Source organism: Aquarana catesbeiana, unplaced genomic scaffold (genome assembly GCF_042186555.1).
Source record: "Aquarana catesbeiana isolate 2022-GZ unplaced genomic scaffold, ASM4218655v1 unanchor234, whole genome shotgun sequence".
Lineage (NCBI taxonomy): Eukaryota > Metazoa > Chordata > Amphibia > Anura > Ranidae > Aquarana > Aquarana catesbeiana.
In genome coordinates this window covers 506056-532736 of record NW_027362662.1, presented here as the reverse complement: position 1 = coordinate 532736, position 26681 = coordinate 506056, and the positions used below count along the sequence as shown (strand labels likewise).

At 45.2% G+C, this 26681-nt stretch overlaps 1 protein-coding gene and 1 pseudogene across 2 annotated transcripts; one reads left to right on the top strand and one right to left on the bottom strand.

Moving 5' to 3' along the window:
• LOC141121920 (uncharacterized) overlaps nt 1-26681 on the bottom strand; it is a 103257-nt pseudogene that overhangs the window by 50715 nt on the left and 25861 nt on the right.
• Nucleotides 3574-26650, top strand: LOC141121923 (uncharacterized). Of its 2 annotated transcripts, XM_073611675.1 has the most exons (9): nt 3574-3652; nt 4888-5005; nt 5092-5215; nt 5332-5429; nt 5507-5713; nt 5803-6024; nt 6102-6299; nt 6423-6564; nt 24566-26641. In XM_073611675.1, the coding sequence occupies exons 3-9, from the start codon at nt 5131-5133 to the stop codon at nt 25306-25308; spliced, it is 1695 nt and encodes a 564-aa protein (XP_073467776.1). In that variant the 5' UTR covers nt 3574-3652; nt 4888-5005; nt 5092-5130; the 3' UTR covers nt 25309-26641. The 2 variants fall into 2 exon arrangements, with proteins under 2 accessions (XP_073467776.1, XP_073467777.1); XM_073611676.1 differs by lacking the exon at nt 5507-5713 and having other exon boundaries at nt 24566-26650.

The following is a 26681-nucleotide window of genomic DNA, read 5'->3' as shown; positions in this document are numbered from 1 at the left end:
GCTCAAGATGCTGTTCTCTGCAGATCCACTGCTATCTCTTTGCACCTATTTCTTTAATCTTATAATATTTTCTACTATATTAAATAAAGTAAAAATCTGTGCAAATTCATGTAATCATACAATATTCTGTACTCAATATAGTGTTCTCTGCAAGTCCACTGCTTCCACTTTGCATCTACTTCAACAAATTTATTTTTCTCAAAAAAATCCACCAATCAATGAAAAGTTGATAAGGTGTAAAGTTCTCGGTGCTCCAAACTGTGGCAGCTGTAGTGTAGCCACGCCTTCTTCCACCTCTTACACACGTGATGGTGAGGGCGCCCCCTTAGTAGTGCTTCCCCACTCACCAGAGCAATATTGTTCTGTCTCTGGGACAGATAGTTAATTCTCATCCTAATAACTTCAGATACCATATTTCTTTGATCTCAGTTTTATTAGAACAAGCCAGGTGAAACTACAAAATAACAGAAATAGACCTCAATAAGTATAATATTGCAGAAACAACAATGTACAATACAAGATGTGATAGTAAAAACTTACTTTTTAAGCTCTCTAAGGGGTGATGACAATAGATTGAGAAAGACATGTCTTGCTTCCTGCAATATGTTGAAAAGAATGGTGACTGGTTCACTTCCTGTTAAGATTCTACCCAGAATTCCCTGCTTGCTGACAACTTCCTTAATTACACATACATTAAAACAAATAAACAGAACTGCAGCAATACCAAAAAGGAACGCTAGATGGAGCCTGCACACCACATATGATTGTCTTAAGTAAATTACACACTTTACATGTAAATTTAAGGTACAAATAGTCAGCCCATACACATCTGGTGGACAGAACAAATATGACTCCCAGATTTTCATCTACCAGAATCACCAACATCCTTCACACTCTCCTCACCTCCGATGGCAAAGGAACTGGATCCTCCTCGCTCACTCCTGCAAGTCTTCTGCGCTTTCTGTCAGTCTCCCTCCTAGACTCCTCCTCTGACCGCTGTTCCAGCAGGAGCTCCGCCTCTTCATACACACTCAGAGCTCCGCCTCTTCATATACACTCAGAGCTCCGCCTCTTCATACACACTCAGAGCTCCGCCTCTTCATACACACTCAGAGCTCCGCCCCTTCATACACACTCAGAGCTCCGCCTCTTCATACACACTCAGAGCTCCGCCTCTTCATACACACTCAGAGCTCCGCCCCTTCATACACACTCAGAGCTCCGCCTCTTCATACACACTCAGAGTTCCGCCCCTTCATACACACTCAGAGCTCCGCCTCTTCACACACACTCAGAGCTCCGCCCCTTCATACACACTCAGAGCTCCGCCTCTTCATACACGCTCAGAGCTCCGCCTCTTCATACACACTCAGAGCTCCGCCCCTTCATACACACTCAGAGCTCCGCCCCTTCATACACACTCAGAGCTCCGCCTCTTCATACACACTCGGAGCTCCGCCTCTTCATACACACTCAGAGCTCCGCCCCTTCATACACACTCAGAGCTCCGCCTCTTCATACACACTCAGAGCTCCGCCTCTTCATACACACTCAGAGCTCCGCCTCTTCATACACACTCAGAGCTCCGCCCCTTCATACACACTCAGAGCTCCGCCTCTTCATACACACTCGGAGCTCCGCCTCTTCATACACGCTCAGAGCTCCGCCTCTTCATACACTCTCAGAGCTCTGCCTCTTCATACATGCTCAGAGCTCCGCCCCTTCATCCACACTCATAGCTCCGCCTCTTCATACAAACTCAGAGCTCCGCCTCTTCATACACGCTCAGGGCTCTGCCTCTTCATACACACTCAGAGGTCCGCCTCTTCATACACACTCAGAGCTCTGCCTCTTCATACACACTCAGGGCTCCGCCTCTTCATACACACTCAGAGCTCCGCCTCTTCATACACACTCAGAGCTCCGCCCCTTCATTCACACTCATAGCTCCGCCTCTTCATACAAACTCAGAGCTCCGCCTCTTCATACAAACTCAGTGCTCCTCCTCTTCATACACACTCAGAGCTCCGCCTCTTCATACACACTCAGAGCTCCGCCTCTTCATACACACTCAGAGCTCCTCCTCTTCATACACACTCAGAGCTCCGCCTCTTCATACACACTCAGAGCTCTGCTTCTTCATATACGCTCAGCGCTCCGCCCCTTCATACACGCTCAGGGCTCCGCCTCTTCATACACACTTAGAGCTCGCCTCTTCATACACACTCAGAGCTCCGCCTCTTCATACACACTCAGAGCTCCGCCTCTTCATACACACTCAGAGCTCCGCCTCTTCATACACACTCAGAGCTCCGCCCCTTCACACACACTCAGAGCTCCGCCTCTTCACACACAGGCAGAGCTCCACCTCTTCACACACACTCATGGCTCCGCCTCTTCATACACACTCAGAGCTCCTCCTCTTCATACACACTCAGAGCTCCGCCTCTTCATACACACTCAGAGCTCCGCCTCTTCATACACACTCAGAGCTCTGCCTCTTCATACACGCTCAGGGCTCCGCCTCTTCATACACACTCAGAGCTCCGCCTCTTCATACACACTCAGAGCTCCGCCTCTTCATACACACTCAGAGCTCCTCCTCTTCATACACACTCAGGGCTCCGCCTCTTCATACACACTCAGAGCTCCGCCTCTTCATACACAGCTCCTCCTCTTCATACACACTCAGAGCTCCGCCTCTTCATACACACTCAGAGCTCCACCTCTTCATACACACTCAGAGCTCCTCCTCTTCATACACACTCAGGGCTCCGCCTCTTCATACACACTCAGAGCTCCGCCTCTTCATACACAGCTCCTCCTCTTCATACACACTCAGAGCTCCGCCTCTTCATACACACTCAGAGCTCTGCCTCTTCATACATGCTCAGGGCTCCGCCTCTTCATACACACTCAGAGCTCCGCCTCTTCATACACGCTCAGAGCTCCTCCTCTTCATACACACTCAGAGCTCCGCTTCTTCATACACACTCAGAGCTCCGCCTCTTCATACACACTCAGAGCTCCGCCTCTTCATACACACTCAGAGCTCTGCCTCTTCATACACACTCAGAGCTCCGCTTCTTCATACACACTCAGAGCTCCGCCTCTTCATACACACTCAGAGCTCCGCCTCTTCATACACACTCAGAGCTCCGCCTCTTCATACACACTCAGAGCTCCGCCTCTTCATACACACTCAGAGCTCCGCCTCTTCATACACACTCAGAGCTCCGCCTCTTCATACACACTCAGAGCTCCGCCTCTTCATACACACTCAGAGCTCCGCCTCTTCATACACACTCAGAGCTCCACCTCTTCATACACACTCAGAGCTCCGACTCTTCATACACACTCAGAGCTCCGCCTCTTCATACACACTCAGAGCTCCGCCTCTTCATACACACTCAGGGAGGAGAGAAAGGGGAAGGATATACAGTACATACACACACAGCACAAGGCCGTGTTCACACTATGAGACGTTTCTCTGGGCTGCAGTTCCTCTGATCTCCACAAGGTGGTGATCTCACTTCTACCCAGGCAGGAAGTCTCTATGGAATACAGACAGGAAGTGATGTCAGTTACACACAGGACGTTGCATTTGGTAAGATATAGTGAGAAGACAATGCAGGATCTGGCGGCAGAGGAGGTAATATGTAGATTAACCCCTTCAGGGGGATCAGTTGATGATGAATATATTTTGCTTCCAAATCTGGTCATACATGGTTCAGTTTTATCGTTCAACCAGCGGGCTATGAGAAAAAACTGAAGAGATTCCCCCATCCACACATTGGAGGGGGATGGGGGAATCCTCCCCGCTGCACTATTGTATTCTGACAATGGGGGGCGCTCCTCCGCTCTCAGAATACACAGATCAGTGATGAAGCTATTGGCTGCAGCCGCTGATGGAGTGACTTTTATCCGGCAGTGACCACACATGGATGGAAATGTGACCGATCCCTGCTGAACCAGCTGAATTTCCATGTCTCTATGGTCACCATAAGTGACTTCCTCCCCTCCCCCTCATCTCCTTCATTATGTAAGTCATGCTGAGATAATCTCCCATTGTCTGAGCAATATTCTCATTTGTCTCTGAGCTCCTTCTTGCTATTCCTCGTCCTGCCTGTTGTTTCCTTGGATTGATTTTCTGTGTAGTGACCCCGGCTTCATCTCTTGGATGCGCTCCTCTGTTGCTTGTCCTGACCTTTATCCTGATTCCTGGATCTCCTCCCCATCTCTCCTCCATATCCTCTTACACAGCTTTTCTCCACACCTGCAGTGATCCTGGGGGGTGGAAACTTGGCACCAGCACTCAGCAAAATCCATCCCCACCATTAGGAGCGCTGGAGAAAATTGTCTGATATTTACACTCTATTCCTCCGCACATCACCTGATCACATGAGAGCTTACTTTTACAGATTCCTGACAGATTTCTGTATGGTAAAGGTCAAAGTTCACTCTTCAGTTTAGGAGAGGTAGGACACACCCAGGAACAATGATTTGTTTCCATGGGAGCCTCATATAGAGGACCCCTCAAATCTCCCCATCCAAATGTCCCTCCATTCAGAGTCTATATGTCCTATGACATCACACTGACCTCACAGCTCCTCCTCCCAATGTCCCTCCATCTGGCTTTTTTTTTCTGATGCTCTTAGGATGTAGGCGGACCCTTTGAATTCTCACTAACAAAGTGAGACTGTTGGTCCTGCGTTGTATGTAATGACATCAGAATGCCTGCTATGAGCTTTTACCCTGCATAGTGTGGGGGTCCTGTGTGTGTAAATTATATCTCAGTCTGAAGTGGGGCTTTAATAAAATTGAGACCTGAATGGTGAGGTGAGGAGGATTCTGGGAATGTCATTTCATTTTACTATTTGTGTTCAGATCTAGAGTTTTCCTCCTGTGAAGTCTGGAGATCATATGACCATCACATTGCCTCCCTGATAGAATAGAGAATTAAGAAGAAGATTCTAGAAGTCACCAGAGAGATCATGGAGGAGAGGTGAGCGGTGCTGGGAATTCTGGGACATTATCCAGTAACAGACAAGGGATGTGTCTGGATGGTGACTGTATCATTGTGTGTGTCAGGTTCCTATAAGGTGTCAGGATGTCACTGTCTATTTCTCCATGGAGGAGTGGGAGTATTTAGAAGGACACAAGGATCTCTACAAGGAGGTCATGATGGACAATCAGCCGCCCCTCACATCACCGGGTAAGAGGAGACTTTATTGTAAAGGAGAGAGCAGTACGGAGGGTCCACCTAGATCCCCCATCATCTGATAAACACATAGAAACAATGTATTCAGTCAGTGTGTGTGTTTCCTACAGAAGGATCCAGTAATGGGAACCCACCAGAGAGATGTCCCCGTCCTCTGTATTCCCGGGATTCCACACAGGAAGATCACACCATCCCTCACCATTATCAGGTAGATGAGGAACAATCCCTTGTAATTATTTTTAAACAATCATGTTTGTTACAATGAATGTTTTATTATATTTTCAGAGTGGAAACCTTGTGGATGATAATATTGATTTTAAAGAAGAGTATAAAGAGGAGGATGAGGAGTATGGAGTGATGGAGGAGTTTTCAAAAAGACACAAGAATATGATGGAGCCACCTAATACCAGGAACCCACCAGAGAGATGTCCCTGTCCTCTGTATTCCCGGGATTCCATACAGGAAGATCACACCATCCCTCACCATCATCAGGTAGATGAGGAACAATCACTGATAGTATCATTAGGATCTGTACATTATTTGCATTGTTACCATTGATGTCATTTTTATTCTATATTCAGATTGGAAACCTGAGAGATTCTAAAGTTGAGGTTAAAGAAGAGGTAAAAGAGGAGGATGATGAGGATGGGGTGATGGAGGAGTTTCCAAAAGAACACAAAGATCTATACCAGGACACCATGGTGGAGTCATCCAGCTACAGAAACCCACCAGAGAGATGTCCTCGTCTTCTGTATTCCCGGGATTCCACACAGGATGGTCACACCATTCCTCACCATCATCAGGTAGATGATTGACAACTATTGGTATAAATGATTTATACACATGTTTGTTACTATAAATGTTTTAATATATATTTCAGAATAGAAACCTTGAGGATGATAATATAGTTGTTAAAGAAGAGTATAAAAAGGAAGATGGAGTGATGGAGGAGTTTTCAGAAGAACACAAGGATATGATGGAGCCACCAAATACCAGGAACCCACCAGAGAGATGTCCCCGTCCTCTGTATTCCCGGGATTCCACACAAGAAGATCACACCATCCCTCACTGTTACAAGGTTGGTGGGACGGAGCTTATAAAACACAGATTTATGGAGACAATGTGTGGATTTTTTATGTGATGTCACAATGATAAAGCTTATATCTCACAGATGATATTCTCTCTAATTTACTTGATTCAGAGTGGAGATCCAATCGATATAGAATTTGAGGTTAAATCAGAAGAAGAAGAGAGGTATGTGAGGGATGATCAGCAGTCTATGGAGGAGGATGGAATAACGGGGACATTTATAGAGGAGGACACTCCTACAGAGATCAGCACAGGTGGGTCATTAACACTAAATACATTCCTCCGCCCATACTGCTCACTGATTGGTCCAGAGTAGGGCAAGGACTGGGTGATATAAAAAACAACAGAATTGGGAAGCGCAGATCCAGGAGGTGGCAAGGAATCAATTGGAGATAGAATCCATGTGAAATTTAAAACAGTTTATTGCTGATAAAACATGTAACCAATACACAGTACAAATGGGAAAAATCATCAGAATGACCAAACACACTGTGTTAGTGCCAGCAATGGAGCCAAAGGTGGTGGAGAAATGGCTGTCCCGCTTCCATGAGGGCTGTAGACAGGGGGGGCTGCAGACTAAAAATGGGAAGCCTGAAAACACTTTTCAACAGCTGGGAGTGGTGACCATAACCAAAGCCGGGCTACACCAGGGAGGGGAAAGGCTGGGCACAGATCCAGGAAGCACGATCACTGTATGACTAGAGTGGAAGATGGCAGAGCCGCTGCAGCGGCTGGTGAGACCAGAGATGGATGCTGGAGGGGCAGCGGGAACAAGGCTGAGCTGCAAGGTGTCCGGACACCACAGGTCTCCTCCCAGACTGTGTCACACGCTCCAACCGCAGGCAGACATCGGCAAAGCCTGATGGATCAGAGAAGAGGATGTGATGAGTATCGCAGCAGGTGCCGAAGTTTGAGCAGTTTACGATGACATGTTTCAGGGTTTTACCCCTTCCTCAGACAACACGCTCAAGATCCAGCATAGAACAGGAATTTTATAGTCACGAGGCAGGACAACCAACCGATCCATCACCAATCATCCAATACCTGGATATCATAACGAATATCATGGAAAAACATTTAAAAACAAAAATAAATAATAATGTTGATTCATTATCGTACAAGGGATTAAAAACACTGTTTATCAAAGAATAGTAACAATATATAACAAATATATAAAAAAAAAAAAATTAGAGATATATATAATTGTGTGTGTGTATGTGTTGTAGAAAGATGGCTGTAAGCTATGCACATATCTCCTGTGCTAATAAGCACCCATTTCCATCTTATGATATAAATGCATCTTACCTAAAATCCCACGCATCCAAGTAATCAGACATCACCATCATTCCTTACGTTACCAGCTCAGCCTCCGTCAGCATCTCTGACCTTTCTCTAGCTGGCAGGCTCTTTTATTAACACAAAAGCTTTCACAAACAGGAAGTGATGGTTCCAACAGCCAATCACTTCTTACATGGCAAGTGACATCACAGGATATGACCATATAAGGATTTAACAACAAAGGGAAAATGCAACAACCAATGATCAATGACTACAGGAGTCTTATGGGTGTGTCTGAGCAGAGACAGGGTGCATGCATGTTTTTAGAAGCCACATGGCTTTCAAACATTGACTCTGTCTCCAGCCAGAACAACCCAAAAGACTCCCGTATTTCCGTTGATAAAAATCCCTATTATACATTGTTCCAGAGAACAATGTATACCTGGATTATTCTACTGTCTTTGTGGACGAGAGATTATCGGCAGGCGTACACTCGTTGGGCAACAAATATGTTGATCAGGCACACAGGGGCAACATGAGAGCACACTCGTTAAACCGATAATGTCTTTGCAGAGCAAACACACCCCCACCAGACGATCGTTCTGTGCATCGCACAGGGGCCCTTAGCTGGCGAACATGTCCCCACTCCGCAAACACTTCTCTACATCCCCAAAGAGCTTTTCACTACCAAATGGATATCAACCAGCGTCAGTCTGCCCCAGTCAGCTCTTTAGAGCGGCCTGCGAGAGAACGGACACTGGGAAACTCTTATGACAATACATTAAAATACATCTTCATAAAATTTTCCACAACAGTATGTATGTATGTATGTGTATATGTATGTGTGTGTATGTATAACACAAATATGTATGGGTCTAATTTACCAAATACACATTGGGTAAGTAACAATAACAATAGGATTGTTGGTGGTAACCACTCCAACAAACACTCTTTGAATACTAAAAGCAATAAAAACAGTAAAAAAGGTAATAAACGTAAAAAATCGGACATATTCTCGGCTAATTACGTCCACTATTGGTTAGCCTGTGGTGATTAATACACCTTCCCTCATCTCTAATATGGATTTGACACTAGCTGGTACACCGAGTGGGCCCATGTCCTCTGGGCCTACACCTTTGCCCATTTCCAATGATTTAGTCCTTCCCATCACTGTCCCTTTTGCGACTAGTGTTGTAGACACCTCAGAGCCACCTCGCCCTGGCCTAGTTATTGATCACACCAATATAATATCCATCCATCTTCCCATTACCAATAGGTTTAGTCCTCTCGACCAATATTTTTGAGGATTTAGAGCCAGGCACTTCTCCAATCCTTTTCACAGCAACAGAGTCTTCCTCCACATGTGTTGGGGCTTCCAATATTCTCAGTGAGGATGCTTCTTTTTTAGTACTGCCCCCCACTACCCCTCTGGAAGGGAAAAAGAAAACTCATAGCGGTAGACGTGGGGGAAGACGATGACAGACTAACAATAAAAGACGGGAAAGATCAAATTCCCCTCTAAGTACTATTAAAATTTACAATCTATCCTCTCACATCCTTGATGCCCAAACTGCTCTACTCAGGAAGGGATTACGTTTTGCCGCATGTATATCTGCTAACATATTTGGTCTGTTTAAGGACCTCAATTGTTTCATTAGAAACTTGACAGTGAAGCGCCATTATGCCAAAAATACTCCAACCATTGCTGCACCTCAAGAAAGTCAGATACTGTTTTGAACTCTATTATAGGGTCTCCTTCCGATGCCCTAAACCTCCAGAACCTTTGGGAACACTGGAGGGGGGCCATACTGATAGCTAGGGATGAGCCGAACACCCCCCTGGTTCGATTCGCACCAGAACATCCGAACATGTAAAAATGTTCTTTCGAACACCGTTAAAGTCTATGGGACACAAACGTGAAAAATCAAAAGTGCTAATTTTAAAGGCTTATAATCAAGTTTTTGCCCTAAGAAGTGTTTGGGGACCCGGGTCCTGCCCCAGGGGACATGTATCAATGCAAAAAAAAGTTTTAAATACTGACGTTTTTTCGGGAGTAGTGATTTTAATAATGCTTAAAGTGAAAAAATGAAATATTCCTTTAAATATCGTGCCTGGGGGGTGTCTATAGTATGCCTGTAAAGTCGCACAGTTTTCCTGTGTTTAGAACAGTACCACAGCAAAATTACATTTCTAAAGGAAAAAAAGTCTTTTAACACTGCTTGCGGCTGTAATGTATTGTCTGGTCCCGGCAATATGTTGAAAATCATTGAGAAAAACGGCATGGGTTCCCACCAGCCCATTACCATGCTCTTTGGGTCTGGTATGGTTATTAATGGGAACCCCGCACCCAAATTTTAAAAAAATGGCGTAGGGGGCCCCCAGGCACTATATACTCTGAACAGAAGTTTATATACTATACGGCCTGCCCTATATTCTCTGCAGAAAATTGGGCCTTAGGTGTTGGTGGTGCCAGAACACTGTAACCCCTCACTGTTATGCCCCGTACACACGGTCGGATTTTCCGACGGAAAATGTGTGATAGGACCTTGTTGTTGGAAATTCCGACCGTGTGTAGGCTCCATCACACATTTTCCATCGGATTTTCCGACACACAAAGTTTGAGAGCAGGCTATAAAATTTTCCGACAACAAAATCCGTTGTCGGAAATTCCGATTGTGTGTACACAAATCCGACGGAGAAAGTGCCACGCATGCTCAGAATAAATAAAGAGATGAAAGCTATTGGCCACTGCCCCGTTTATAGTCCCGACGTACGTGTTTTACGTCACTGCGTTCAGAATGATCGGATTTTCCGACAACTTTGTGTGACCTTGTGTATGCAAGACAAGTTTGAGCCAACATCCGTCGGAAAAAAACCTAGGATTTCGTTGTCGGAATGTCCGAACAAGGTCTGACCGTGTGTACGGGGCATTACTCTTGTGCGCAGGAACAGGCTGTTAAATATTATTTCAAAAATTGTAATTACATGCCCCTGTTAAACAGGGGCAGAAAAATTTGGCCTTTGGTGGTGGTGCCACAACACTGTGAGCCCTTACAGTTACTCTTGGTGGGTGCAGGAACGGGCCCCTCTGTTAAATATTATACCAAAATTTGTAATTACATGCCCCTATTAAACAAGGGAAGAAAAATTAGGCCTTAGGCAGTGGTGGTGGTGCCCTAAACCAAAAATATTGTTGGAAGCTAGCATAATCAAGATTGAGAAGGAATAGGATAGTCACTCAGCATAGACAGTCTTCAAGGGATCCCATAGCCATAGAAAAATCAATCAGTTACATCAGCATCAGGTGCTTGATAGCTGCTGCTGATTCAAGACTGATTCATTTTTGTGAATGCGAGCCTATCAATGGAGTCTGTGGACAGGCACACTCTAAGATCCCTTACAAACCCTCCAGCAGCACTGAATGTGTTCAGAAAGAATGCTGGATGCAGGACAGACCAGTAGCCAACCCAGTAACCCAGTGGATGGTCTGTTTGAAAGGTCCCCAAGTCTGGTCTTGCCCCAAGATATTCATGCACCATGTAATGCGGACAATGGCGATGTTTGCTTGAACTGATCAGGCCTTGGCGCTGAGGACTGAAAAATTGTCTAAAGGCATCGGTCAGCCGGCCACCTTCTCCACCGCTCTTCCTCTGACTGAACGAAGCCTCAGCAACACGTTGTCCAGCACCAGGAAATTGTAACCTCCCAGGATCTGGAAACGCATTGCACAAACCTTTCTTCATGGCCTCCTGAAGATGTTTCATCCTCTGCTCCCTCTGCGAAGGCAGGATGAGTTCTGCAACCTTACCCTTGTAACGTGGATCAAGAAGAGTTGCCAGACAGTAACGATCCGTCTTCTCGATACAGATAAAGAGAGATTCTTGTTATTATGCAAAAGGGAAACATGTACCGTATATACTCATGTATAAGTCGAATTTTTCAGCCCCTTTTTTGGGGCTGAAAGTGCCCCCTTCGACTTATACATGAGTCACCGCCGTCTGCCTACATGATCAGCGTGTCATGCAGGCAGACGGCGGCCAGCGTGTGCTGCATAGACTCGGCAGCGGCTCTCACTGTTCAAAAGCCGCGCCTCCTCGTCTGTGATAGGCTGTACACTGACTGCCTATCACAGACATTCTCTCATCCTCGTCCGTGGTATGAGGATGAGAGAATGTCCGTGATAGGCTGACCGCTGACTGCTGGGAAATGGAGTTTTTTTGGACGAGGAGGAGGCGCGGCTTTTGAACAGTGAATGGCCGCCGAATACTACACGCTGATCGGTGCAGAGCGGCGCACGGAGGATGCACAGGACACAGGTAGGATGCGCACACAGACACATGCACACAGGTACATATACACATACACAGGACACAGGTACATATACACAGGTACATGACACAGGTACATATACACATGACACATGCACATATACACAGGACACATGACACATATGCACAAGACACATGATACATGCACAGGACACAGGGAGGTATACAGCTGCAGATGGGCATTTTTGACCCTCTTTTTCCACTTGCAGTAGCTGCTGCATTTCTCACCCTCATCTTATACTCTGGTCAATACGTTTTTCCCATTTTTTTTGTGGTAAATTAGGGCCTCGACTTATACTCGGAACGACTTATACTCGAGTATATACGGTATATACAAATTAAATTCGCTCTCCCTCCATGGGTTAAATGAAGAGTTGGACACCCATACCCTCATTGATTCATAATGTTTATGTTATTATCAACCTGCTGGTCCCCTGTCTGCGTCTGTTTCTGTTTTTGAGGATTGTATCATATTTTTTTAAAACATTGCTTATGAGTTGTGTGTGTATATGTGTCCAATCGCTTTTTCAGTACTAAATAGATTTGTGTGTGTGTACATACAGTGGGGAGAACAAGTATTTCATACACTGCCTATTTTTGCAGGTTTTCCTACTTGCAAAGCATGTAGAGGTCTGTAATTTGTCTCATAGGTACTTCTCAACTGTGAGAGACGGAATCTAAAACAAAAATCCAGAAAATCACATTGTATGATTTTTAAGTAATTAATTTGCATTTTATTGCATGACATAAGTATTTGATACATCAGAAAAGCAGAACTTAATATTTGGTACAGAAACCTTTGTTTGCAGTTACAGAGATCATACGTTTCCTGTAGTTCTTGACCAGGTTTGCACACACTGCAGCAAGCATTTTGGCCCACTCCTCCATACAGACCTTCTCCAGATCCTTCAAGTTTCGGGGCTGCCGCTGTGCAATATGGACTTTCAGCTGGGCCACTCCAGGACCTTGAGATGCTTCTTACGGAGCCACTCCTTAGTTGCCCTGGCTGTGTGTTTCGGGTCGTTGTCATGCTGGAAGACCCAGCCACGACCCATCTTCAATGCTCTTACTGAGGGAAGGAGGTTGTTGGCCAAGATCTCACGATACATGGCCCCATTCATCCTCCCTTCAATACGGTGCAGTCATCCTGTCTCCTTTGCAGAAAAGCAGCCCCAAAAAATGATGTTCCCATCTCCATGCTTCAAGGTTGGCATGGTGTTCTTGGAGTTGTACTCATCCTTCTTCCTACAAACACAGCGGGTCAAGTTTAGACCAAAAAGCTCTATTTTTGTCTCATCAGACCACATGACCTTCTCCCATTCCTCCACTGGATCATCCAGATGGTCATTGGCAAACTTCAGACGGGCCTGGACATGTGCTGGCTTGAGTGGGGGGACCTTGCGTGCGCTGCAGGATTTTATTCCATGACGGCGTAGTGTGTTACTAATGGTTTTCTTCGAGACTTGGGTCCCAGCTCTCTTCAGGTCATTGTCTAGGTCCTGCCGTGTAGTTCTGGGCTGATCCCTCACCTTCCTCATGATCATTGATGTTCCACGAGGTGAGATCTTGCATGGAGCCCCAGACCGAGGGAGATTGACCGTCATCTTGAACTTCTTCCATTTTCTAATACTTGTTCCAACAGTTGTTGCCTTCTCACCAAGCTGCTTGCCTATTGTCCTGTAGCCCATCCCAGCCTTGTGCAGGTCTACAATTTTATCCCTGATGTCCTTACACAGCTCTCTGGTCTTGGCCATTGTGGAGAGTTTGGAGTCTGTTTGATTGAATGTGTGGACAGGTGTCTTTTATACAGGTAACAAGTTCAAACGGGTGCAGTTAATACAGGTAATGAGTGGAGAACAGGAGGGCTTTTTAAAAAAAAATAACAGGTCTGTAAGAGCCGGAATTCTTCCTGGTTGGTAGGTGATCAAATATTTATGTCATGCAATAAAATGCAAATTAATTTATTTAAAAATCATACAATATGATTTTCTGGATTTTTGTTTTAGATTCTGTCTCTCACAGTTGAAGAGTACCTATGCTAAAAATTACAGACCTCTACATGCTTTGTAAGTAGGAAAACCTGCAAAATCGGCAGTGTATCAAATACTTGTTCTCACCCACTGTATATATGTGTGTATATGTGTGTGTGTGTATTTTATGTATTTTATATATATATATATATATATATATATATATATATATATATATATATATATATATATATATATATATATATATATATATATATATATATATATATATATATATACAATGTAGCACAGGGGTTTTTGCCACCTAATTTACCATACGATAGTGATAATGATAATGTGATATTCCTTTTACTGAGTTTGGCTCCCTCTAGTGCCCTTTTCTATTTGTACTCATGCTGTTAAGACTTTGTTTTGGCTTTTGCAATAGCCAACGCTGCAATGCATTATGGACTGGGTAGTTTAATAAGGAAGTGACTCCTATGTTAAAAACCAGTTAAGGAACTACCTACTCACAATGCCCACTTACCTACCCACAAGGCCAAGCTACAGAATTTCCTGCTAGGTAGGGAAATAAAAGGCACAGCACGGCCATGCTTCGCTCTCTTCCTCCTGGGACGCCATTGAAGACCTGCCTGGAGGGAGCTGTGGGTGTGTGTGACTGCGGCCTGGTTGACGCGGAGCGGAGTTGCGAGGCCTCTAAAGAGTTCCGGAACACAGTTGTCCTGGATCAGCGTGTGGACGGATCGGAGGACCGGAGATAAACCGAAGGTTCCTGCATTACAGTCACCAATCATCTGACGGAGCGGTGCGGTGTGACGGCGCCAGCTTGGAGCGGGACTGACCTATCTGAAGTGGAACAGGACAAGCGTCTGGGCCCTGTGTGGTGGGCGGGCACTTGCCCAGATTGATATAATGCTTTATTGCTACACAAACTAGTTTCAGAAGGCTGGTGGGACCTGTAGTCCCACAGGAGGGTTTTCACCTAATTAGACTGTGTACAGTGAGGCCCCAGAGTTTGTTTTACTCTGCTACCAAGTGAATGCGGTGTTGTATCTTTCAGTAAGGGAGAGGTTCCATCAGTGCTCTACATAACCAAGCACACAGTTACTTATACATCATCTTTCCTGGATTACAAATACTGCAGTCTAATAAGCTAGCAGAAGAAAGAAGATCAAAGACTTTACTATTTACTATAAAGCGCTTCTTGCTCCGAGGACTGCAGTACAACCTAGGTGGAGCCCTTGAGCATATGACATAAATATATGTGCTGTATTACACTGCTGTATTGTATCTCATAGCGTACTGCAGGTTTAGTGTGTGTGTGTGTGCTCTGAGGAGGGAGTGGAATGTGCTCAATAGAAAGGATCTAACATATTGAGATTCCACTTTTAGCCTGCCTGCATATGCTTTCAAGTGACCATTGAGTTTGGGTTTTCCACATACACCCTGATTATTATTATTACTTTCATTTTCTTATATCAGAATTACCGCTGTGATAAATGTGTTTAACCAAGTTCTCCCAGTAATTGGTTTATGTGGTTAATTTACAACCTGTATGAGACTCTTAGTATTACTACAGCCGGTGGAGTGACGGAGACCAGAGTGACGGTAAATATACAGTATATTGTGTTACAACTGTGTTGTTCTTTACCATTGGGTCTTGCATTAACACTACCACACAGCTGTGCCTAGGGAGTTGAGTACATATTCTGGGGTTGATGGGCAGAGTGCAGGCCCAATCAACTATCAGCAGCTCCTTAGGGGGTCAGTACTACATATATATATATATATATATATATATATATATATATATATATATATATATATATATATATATATATATATATATATATATTCCTTTTTTCAATTTGTTATATTTGTTATATATTGTTACTATTCATTTGATAAACAGTGTTTTTAATCTCTTGTACGACAATGAATTAACATTAATATTTATATTATTTATTTATTTTAAGAGTAAATGTTTTTTTATTTAAAAATATAAAAGGTGACAATGACACAGTACATGGACATCAGGTGGATACATTAAGTCACAAGGTTTGAACTGACAATATAGTTACAGCTAGTAGTTATTTACCCAAGCTTATGATAATCTCTAACAGTTTAAACATTTTAGCAGTCTTGTTCCTGGTAATATTTACGGTATCAAAGTGGGAGAAAAAAAAGGAGGGGACGGGGGGGGAGAGGGGGGAGGGGGGGGTATATGGATCACACATTGAAACAACATTGCTAGCTGCATCCATGAGACACTGTAGGAGAGAGCCAGAGCATCGGGAATTTCCCAATTGGCTTTGGGGCTCCTATCCATGTGCATCAACCCATTGAGACCAGACCTCATCAAATTTTTTAGGGCAGTTTCTACTCTCGTATGTTAGCTTGTACAAAGGTAGGACAGAGTTTATCGTGGTTGTCCACATATGCTGTGTGGGGAGGTGGGTTTCTTCCACCTGAGTAGAATCTCCCGTCTGGCATAGTATAGAGCATAGAACAGGAACAGTTTTTCGTGTCTGGATGCTTCATAATTTTCCATATTGCCTAGTAGTGCCAAGGCTGGATCCAAGCTAAGGGATGAGTCCCCAAACGTGCCCAGGACACCCAGGATGCCTTCCCAGTATGGACGCAGCACAGGGCACGACCATACATGTGGAAAAAAGTACCGGGAGATACACCACGTCTGGAGCAGAGAGCACTCGTTCCTGGATGTATGTTGGCCAATCTCACGGGGGTATAATATGCCCTGTGTAAGAACTTAGTTTGGATGAAGCGATCCTTTGCTGAAATCATTTTTGTGGTATAGTCAGATACTATATCCTCCCAACTTTCGTCTGTCTGCTCTAGGATGTCAGTCCTCCATTTATTAAAAACTTTAGTCAAGGATGTCATATATGCAATGGAAAGGTAAAAGTAGAGGGAGGACAGGGGTTTCATGACTTTAGCAATGAGCAGTCGTTCAACCGCATCAGTCTGAAGGGTCAGGGGGTCAGGGAACTGGGCTTGGGTCACGTGTCTGATTTGATAGTATCTGAACTTCATGGAGGCAAGGATATCATGTTTAGCTTTTAGTGTCTCAAAGGAGGAAAAGGACCCATCAGTTAAAATATGTTTAATAGTGAATGTCCCCTTGGCCGCCCACAACTGAGGCTCCGGAAGCCCATAGAGGTGTCATAGCATGGGATTGCCCCACAGGGGCGTATGGGGGGAGATGACAGAGTCTGACTTATAAATAGCCCCTCCCCTTTGCCATACCTGTATGGTTGTGCACATTAAAGGCGTTATTTGGGGGTGGGCCTTAGGCCCTCTGTAGAGCAAATTAGTTAACGCTGCATAGGATCCTAGGATGGCTGCCTCAAGGGTCACCGCTGGGTTCTGCCTGGGCTGGTCAAACCACCACCAGGCAGTTACCAAGACTGCCGCCCAAAAGTAAAGCTGGAAGTGAGGCATTGCCAGTCCCCCCTGAGACAGAGGGAGCTGGAGCGTCTTCCTTGCCAGTCTCAGGGTTTTCCCGGCCCAGACAAACGTGGAGACAATGGAATCCAGTTTTTGAAAAAAGGATTTGGGGATGAGGCACGGAGTATTCCTGAAAAAATATATGAACTTGGGAAGATATACCATTTTTAACAAGTTCACTCTGACCCACTCGAATGGTGGAGGGAAAAAAGGAGTGACTTGTCCCAATTGATGCGAACCCCAGAAAACTTCCCGAATTGATCTATTATCTCAAGTGCAGAGCTTATGGAGGTTCCTGCATCAGCCAAATACAGCAGGGTGTCATCAACGTATAGTGAGATTTATTCCTGGAGTACTCCAACCTGTATTCCCTTGACTTGTTGATTTTGGCGTAGGAGGATCACCATGGGCTCAATTGCCAGGGCAAAGAGTCCTGGGGACCATAGACAACCCTGCCTGGTACCCCTATGACTCTTATCCGGGCAGTCGGAGCCCTGTAGAGAAGTTGAATCCAGGAGATAAACCTGGGCCCAAATCTGTAATGTTCCAGCACCTCCCAAAGGAAAAGCCATTCGACAGAGTCGAATGCCTTTTCGGCATCAAGCGCAGCCACTACACCTGTATCGCTCTCCACAGCTAAGTCAATATGGGTAAATAGCCTACGAATATTTATGTCTGTTCCTCTGCCTGGCATAAAGCCGGACTGATCCAGGTGGATCAAAGCCGTGAACACCTAGTTCAGTCTGGTCGCCAGGATTTTGGCCAGCAGTTTGGCATCCACATCAATCAGAGAGATCAGGCGATAGGACTTGCAGAGTTTGGGGTCTTTACCCGGTTTGGGGATGACTACTATCACCACCTCTGACATGGAGGCTGGCAGGGCCCCATCCCTCAGCGAGGTCAGGAGCATAGAGTGAAATTTGGGAGCTAATTCCTCGGCATACATTCAGTAAAATTCAGCGGGGGACCCGTCTGGGCCTGGTGTTTTCCTTCTCCTTGAGGGTAATGGGGGAGTCAAGTTGGTTTCTGTATGCTTCAGTCAGGACAGGGAAGTCTACATCTGAAAGGTATATATGAAGATCCTCCATAGAATAGTCAACCCGAGTGGAATAGAGTTCAGTATAGTAAGATGCAAAGCCCTCATTGATCGCCTTGGGGGAAGTCTGTCTGACCCCAGTACCATCAATCAGCGAGGGAGCACTCATAGAAGCCGACTGTTCCCTAACCAACCACGCCAGTAATTTACCTCCTCGTTCACCCTCCTCAAAGATCCTCTGGGATTGCTGGAGCAGCTTCTTTTTGGTAAGTGATGTGCAGATCAGCATAACCTCCCTGGTACTCTCCTGGAGCTTAGCATGAAGCTCCGGTCCCCATTTTGAGTATATTGCTGCTCTAAAGAGGCGGCCCTATCCTCAGCCCTGATCAGATCGGCATTCATCTGTCTGCGGACTCCACCAATAAGTGTTTGGTAATGGCCTCTAGAGGAGGCTTTAAAGGCATCCCACACCACCGCTGCTGGGGCCGACCCAGGGTTGAGTGCCCAATAGGCGTCCATTGTAGTCGAAACCCGGAATCCACCCCAGGGTCAGAGATCCAGAATCTCGACAACCTCCACAACTTGTCCGTGGGGGATCCCTCCAAGGACAACTTAAGGAGAAGTGGTGCATGGTTGGATACTCCCCTGGGAAGGATGGATATCTGCTGAACCCTGGGCAACAGATGTCTCCCCGTATACATGAGGTCAATGCGCAAGAGAGTTCTGTGGGTGGCGGAGTGGCAGGTAAAAGATCTGTCTGAGGGGTTCCGTCAGCCCATATGTCTCTGCCCAGACCGAGGTGGGTCCACCCGTGGAGTTAAAGCGATCTAGCCCAGTGTTAGGCGACATGTTAAAGTCCCCCATAATCAACAGGTTATCTGTACCGTACTTAGCAAGAAGAGGGCCCAGTTTATGGAGTAATTTGATTGAGGTGGGGGGGGGGGGGGGGGGATATAGACACTAGAGCTGCACGATTCTGGCTAAAATGAGAATCACGATTTTTTTGCTTAGAGGATAGATCACGATTCTCTCACGATTCTCGCGGCGTAACATCATCTTTCACATTAAAACAAAAAAATTGTGCTAACTTTACTGTTTCGTTTTTTTTTTTATTTATTGAAGTGTATTTTTTCCCAAAAAATTGCATTTGAAAGACCGCTGGGCAAATACAGTGTGACATAAAATATTGCAGCAATTGCCATTTTATTCCCTAGGGTCTCTGCTAAAAATATATATATATATATATATATATATATATATATATATATAATCTCTAATGTTTGGGGATTCTAAGTAATTTTTTTAGCAAAAAATATTGATCTTAACTTAAGAAAGAAGTGTCAGAAAAAGATTTGGACTTTAAGTGGTTAAACTTCCTGCGTTGTTTAAAGCTTGGCAGATTGCCCAGGTTATTTGTTTACACAGAGAAGTTTATCCCTTTGATCTAAGAAGTAAGTTAGATACAATGTTTCAAGTTCTAAACTTGGCAGACTGCCATGGATGTTTTCTTTTGACAGCTGAGTGAACAGATAATATCTCCACTTGTTTATATGAAAGAATCGGCAAACTCAGCAGGAGAGATCGTCAGGGGAGGTGAATCGAGATCACGATTTTTTAACGATTAATTGTGCAGCTCTAATAGACACCCACCAGCACCATCTCCAGGCTTTCCACCATTGCATGCATTATTATATATCGTCCATCCGGGTCAAGCACAAGTCCCAGAAGCCGAAACGGCAGGGACTTGCGTACAAGTATACTAACCCTCCTGGCAAAATTAGAGTATGTTGAGTGGTAATGGTGACCAACCCAGGGTTTCTTTAGACTAAGGATTTTCCCAACCAAGTGAGTTTCCTGGAGGACTTAAATGTGAGGACAGTGGGACTTTAGAAACTGGAACACCAGTGACCGCTTCACAGGGGAATTAAGACCCCTGGTGTTCCATGAGACAATTGTTAATGATGCCATTCAGGTACCCAGTATATCAATAATAGAGAGCATTCAGGGGGCCGGCCCCACCCGGCTGGAGCAAAAGCAGACAACCACAGTACACAAAGAGAGTAGCCCCTAAAGGGCGGTAAAATTGCAGGCCCAGTTGACTGTGTCACATTTACATATGCATAATAAGCAGTAAAACAAAAACAGTAACAAAACAACCCCCCCCCCTGCCAAGCCCCCCGGAACAGTGGGTGGCATTTCTTCCCAAAAACAACACGGCAAACCGCCATACTCTGGAGGTAATGTGTGCAGGAGGCTTACTGTACATAAGTCTGCTGACCCATAACAGCTAGAGTCGTCCGGATAATAATTATGGTGCTGGTCTCCCAGCAAGCTGGGGGTACAAAACTTGGTGTAGGTGTTCAAATATTCCTGAGAGGAAAAGAAAATGTTAGTATGAGCTTCTGACTTGGATAATATGTTCCCCAGTGAATGGCAAAAGGGATGGAGGGGGGGAGGGGGATTTCAGATGAGTAAGTCATCCAGGGTTCCCCTCATCAGGGAGATACCGGATAATGTGACCCCCTCGCTCCCAATGCATGGGAAGAGACAGGGCAAGACAAGGGGGGGAGGTGAGGAGGATTGCCATTTCCACTGTAGTCTCAGTGTCAGAAGGAGAATTAGAAGCGAACATCAGGGAAAGCCAGAAAGCCGCACGTAAAAGCTCAGTATGTGAAAGTAGGTTACAACAAGAAACTGTAGATAATATACTTGCTTCATCCCACACGGATTGTGTCAAGCCAGGAAGACGCCTCCTCAGGCGATCTGAAGAATCTCACTCATTCTCCATCTTGGACCCAAAGTCTGGTGGGGAAGAGCATGCTGTACTTCAAGTTCTTGGCGCGAAGACGGGAGCGTACATGGTCGAACGATTTCCTCTGACACTGTGTCTCGATGGAATAGTCTGGAAATATAAGGAGCTTAGCATTCTCAAACTTGAGGTCTCCCACACTTCTGATCTCCCTCGGAATAAGATCCCAGTCCCGGTAGTTTAGCAGTTTGAAGATGAATGTACGTGGGGGGGCCCCCTGTGGACCTCTGACTGTGGGAATACTATGGGCCCTCTCCACCACAAAATGGGGGGAGAAGGAGGCGCGAGGCAAGAGGGATCGCAGCAGCTGCTCTGTGAATAGGGTAGTGTCGTTCCGGGCATGGGCAGGCACTGCCATGGGCCAAAACTAAGCTGGTGGGGCAGAGGATGGGCTCCAAGCACCGCAGGATTGCAGGATTATTGATCCGGATGGCGGAGCGGAGCTAAAACACGTCCACTCCCGTTGCCATCTTGGACACGCCCCCCTTATTTTTGTTTTTAAATGTTTTTCCATGATATTCGTTATGATTTCCAGGTATTGGATGATTGGTGGTGGATCGATTGATTGTCCAGCCTCGTGACTATAAAACTCCTGTTCTATGCTGGATCTTGAGCGTGTTATCTGAGGAAGGGGGGTTAAACCTGGAAACATGTCATCGTATACCACTCAAGCTCCGGAACCTTCTGTGATACTCACATCCCCTGCTCTGATCCATTTGTTCCATCAGGCTTTGCCGATGTCTGCCTGCGGTCGGAGCGTGTGACGCAACCGGGGAGGAGTCCTGTGGTGTCTGGACACCTTGCAGCTCAGACCTCGTTCCCGCTGCCCCTCCAGCATCCATCTCTGGTCTGTGTTTGTGGATAAATGACTGCGCCGCCTATGAAAATGAACTGCCAACACAACAATCAGACTAATTGTGAAAAATGCGTGTGAACGAATGTGTAGCGCTAGAAATGACTGAAACCTGGGAATGATTCCAGGAAGGTGAATATGCATTCCTAAACAGTAAATGAATCAAAATGGAAGTGCAAACCTGTCCATAAAAAGGAAAACAAATATAGGCAATAAGAGTAATCTTAGTGGCACATTAACGTACAAATGGTGCAAAATAAACATACATACAAATGAAATACTGACTAAAGTGCACATATATGTGGTGGTGTTGAAAACACACAGACAGATAGTATTCAATCCATGTTAAAAATATCAAAAAGAATCACAGTATAAAAAAAAAAGGGATAAGTCCACAGGGATGAGAGATCTAACAAATGACACAATGTGACAAAATGGTCAGACCACAAAGATGAAGTGTTAACAAGTGATAATGATGTGAGGGTAAGTCCATATGTATAGGACATCAAAGTAAAATCACAATAGGATCTTAGATGAAATGTTGATGCATTTGTAAATGCTGGTGATCAGACATTAAAAAAAAATTCTACAACATCCAGGGTTGTGCCTCCACCGTCTAGGGGTAAGGGGGATTTGGTACTCTTACCCTGAGTTGTGGTTCCACATGCCAGTGGCGGTGAATCATAAGAGCATGGATGCAAGCATGGGTTGCAAACGGCAATCTCCCCAGAGGACTTCAATGAAGACACACTCCAGCCCTTTTTCTGACGATCAGCACTGGTCTCTGGTCTCACCGGCCGCTGCAGTGGCTCTGCCATCTTCCACTCTGGTCATATAGTGATCGTGCTTCCTGGATCTGTGCCCAGCCTTTCCCCTCCCTGGTGTAGCCCGGCTTTGGTTATGGTCACCGCTCCCAGCTGTTGGAAAGTGTTTTCAGACTTCCCATTTTTGGTCTGCAGCCCCCTCTGTCCACAGCCCTCATGGAAGCGGGACAGCCATTTCTCCACCACCTTTGGCTAAATTGCTGGCACTATCACAGTGTGTTTGGTCATTCTGATGATTTTTCCCATTTGTACTGTGTATTGGTTACATGTTTAATAAGCAATAAACTGTTTTAAATTTCACATGGATTCCATCTCCAATGGATTCCTTGCCCCCTCCTGGATCTGCGCTTCCCAATTCTGTTGTTTTTGTCTGCTTCTCATTTGGTCATCTGAGTTTGGGAGCAGTGGTCCAGTGTGACTTTTATAATTACTTTGGCTCCTTGGTTTACTTTCTGTGCTTGGCTCCCTGTTGGAATTTTCATACTGGGTGATATCAGCCTGTAATACCCTGGTTACTTTCCTGAGCTATGTTCCCCATCCTGTATTCCTCTCAGATAATCTTCCTTCTCTGTGCTGCAGACACAATTATGTATCTAGACTGGATTTATGAAGATTCTGGGGTTAAGCTGGCACCTAGGCACCTGGGGTATGTGCTTTGGGTCTTCTGCCCCATAACTGGGTATAGCAAGATGTCTGACAGACAATTCTCCCAGGGTTACTTACTTGTTTGCTGACTGTGCCGGGTGGAGGGATATGTCTGTATAGTCTCAGACCCAAGTCACTGAGTGCAGTCTCAGGAGATGGGAGGCAGAGGTGTGGGATCTCTGCAACTTGTCTCATTTAAACATTTAAGCCACTGATTACTGAATACCAATATTATGAGTTCTGACCCTTACACAGTATAATTTATATAATATAATTTATATAATAATTTATATAATATAATATAATATAATTTATATTGTACATTACATACTCCTAACCCCTGCACAATATATTCTATGTTGTACATTACATCTTTCTGATACTATATAGTCCTATCTGCTGTAGCTTATAAAATATGTTGTACATTACATAGTCCTGCCTTCTTTTGTACCCATTTCTACCAGCTGGACACTATTTCTGAAGATATTTAATTGGAGCACAGACATTTACACATTGATAATAATGTGATAAAATCCTCAAACTTTGGAACCTTAAACAGAAAGTGATAATGAGGGAGAAGTCAATAACAACCCAATGATGGTGGTCTTCAGGATCAGTCCAGTCTTCATCTTGGTTGTTCTTTCCCATCCTCACTCTCCGACCTCTGGTGGGGCTCAGCCCCGCTGTTATTCATGACTAAATCATGGACTAAATAAGGAAGTGCAGGACTTCTTGTGTTGGGAAGATGGCAATGAGTGATAGAGGGGGTGGGGACACTCATCCTATAATCCCCTCATCACTGTCACTCCTATAAAAGACAGTTCTCGTTGTTTCCTCACTCTCTGACGAAGGTCCACGAATAAAGAAATGAACTATTAGAAGATCAGAGGACCCATTTACTAGTTACCTTGAGGGGGGAATTGTAAGATCCTCAGAGACAAAGCTGTCTGATGTGGGCGGGGTCCTGATTTAGGGAAACCAATCTGCTCATGTCTAGTAATAATCTTTTTATTTCTATTTTAGTAGATGGACGGGAGATGAGGAAAACCTCAGAGGATTGTCTCACTTTGTCTCCAGACTGTAAAGTAGAAGATGAGGACATCACACAGTATAGTCCAGGAGAAAACCCGGCTACCTCAAATGTCCATCCGGCACCACACAGTATAGATGGACCATCGTATTCCTCTTATCCTGAGGAACCTCAGACTGTGAGGAACGGTGCCGTCCTTCCAACAGAGAAGAGGTTTCCCTGTACTGAGTGCGGGAAGTGTTTCCGTTTTATATCACATCTTAATGTGCATAAAAGATCTCACACGGGGGAGAAACCGTATTCCTGTCCGGAGTGTGGGAAATGTTTTTCAGTGAAGTTCCATCTTTTCACACATCAGAGATCTCACACGGGGGAGAAGCCGTATTCCTGTCCTGAGTGCGGGAAACGTTTTTCACAGAAGGTCAGTCTTTCCACACATCAGAGATCTCACACAGGTGAGAAGCCGTATTCCTGTCCTGAGTGCAGGAAATGTTTTTCAGAGAAGTCCCATCTTTTGACACATCAGAGATCTCACACAGGGGAGAAGCCGCATTCCTGTCCTGAGTGCGGGAAATGTTTTTCACAGAAGGCCAGTCTTTCCAGACATCAGAGATCTCACACAGGGGAGAAGCCGTATTCCTGTCCTGAGTGTGGGAAATGTTTTTCACAGAAGTCCAATCTTAAAAGACATCAGAAATCTCACACAGGGGAGAAGCCACTAACCTGTCCTGAGTGAGGGAATTGTTCTGTCTTCCTGTACATCAGGGATCCCACACAACCCTCGAGGTGTATTAGTGCCTTGAGTATGGGAAATGTCTTCTATATGAATGTTGCTGGACATCACAGCTCTCATGTGGGGAAGAAGCACACCCTGATATACACCTCAGATATACTCCATGGCTGATCTTCATCATGTAAGAAACAGTTCCGGGGGTGTGGACATATTTTTTAAAAACGACTTGTTCCTTATGACAATCTCCTTGTTCCTAATCTACCAGAGAGCTCAGCAGCGGTGTGGGAATTCATTAAAAACTACAAGCCGACATCAGCAAAGGACAGAACTCTGTGAATGAATGGCACGGCCGTGCCATTTTGATAAAGTGACAGCCGGTACGGGGAACTTCTCCCCACACTGCTGTCACACAGAGGACTTAGATCGCTGAGCCGCTACAGGAACAGGAACATGTAACATCTTCCCGAAGGGGAACTGTCACGGAACGTCCCTCACTCCGCTTCCGGAGTGCTTCCGTCAGTATACTGCTTCCTAAGTTCTGGAACACGAGTCCAATGGATCTGGCTATAGGAACCCCCAAGAACTAGACAACACCAGTCTTGGAGTACATCAGGACTAACTCTTTATTTGAGATCTCACACACATTTATACAGCAGGCTGACTCAAAGCTAACCTAATTAACATGAGCTAATTAACTAAAACATTTACCCAGACCAGATGACAGACTTGTGGGCACCGAGCTTCACACAGTAGTATAAACACAATAGCTGGAGCTAATTACAATTAACAATACAAACAACAATCTCCCCCCTCCTCAGCCTATTCATCAACAGTTTGGCTCCTAGCCAGTCCTGGAAGCTAATGTGATCAGCTCACTCAATTAACAGGATGAGTTCAGAATCAACCAAACCAATAATAGTCTCTACATACATCCTGGGAGATATTGTGGACAAATATTACTGTCCCATTTTAAGTAGTCCAAGATATATTTTCTCACTCACCCTGTGCCAGGATGGCACAGGGTGCCTTAGACATAAGATTTGTTCTGAGTTCCACGGGCCCTCCCGTCACATCTCTCCCCTTTCGGCAGAAGACTAACACAGGAGGAGACCCCAGACGGGTTGACTCCGAAGTTAGTAAGTAGTTCCAGTCCTCTACTGCCTGTACCCACACAGTACCCCAAATAAATTGTTCCAAACAAAGCATTACTCACCCAGCCAACCTCTGCCTCTCTCAGAGAACAAATCTGTCGCTGGGGAGAGGCCTGGACTGGCCCTTCTCCCTGGAGTCCTTTCTGCCGCTGGAGAGAAGACAGGGTGTCTGGGCTTACTCTGTCATGCTGTTGGGGATCTGGGCCCACTGCCCAGCATCCCTGG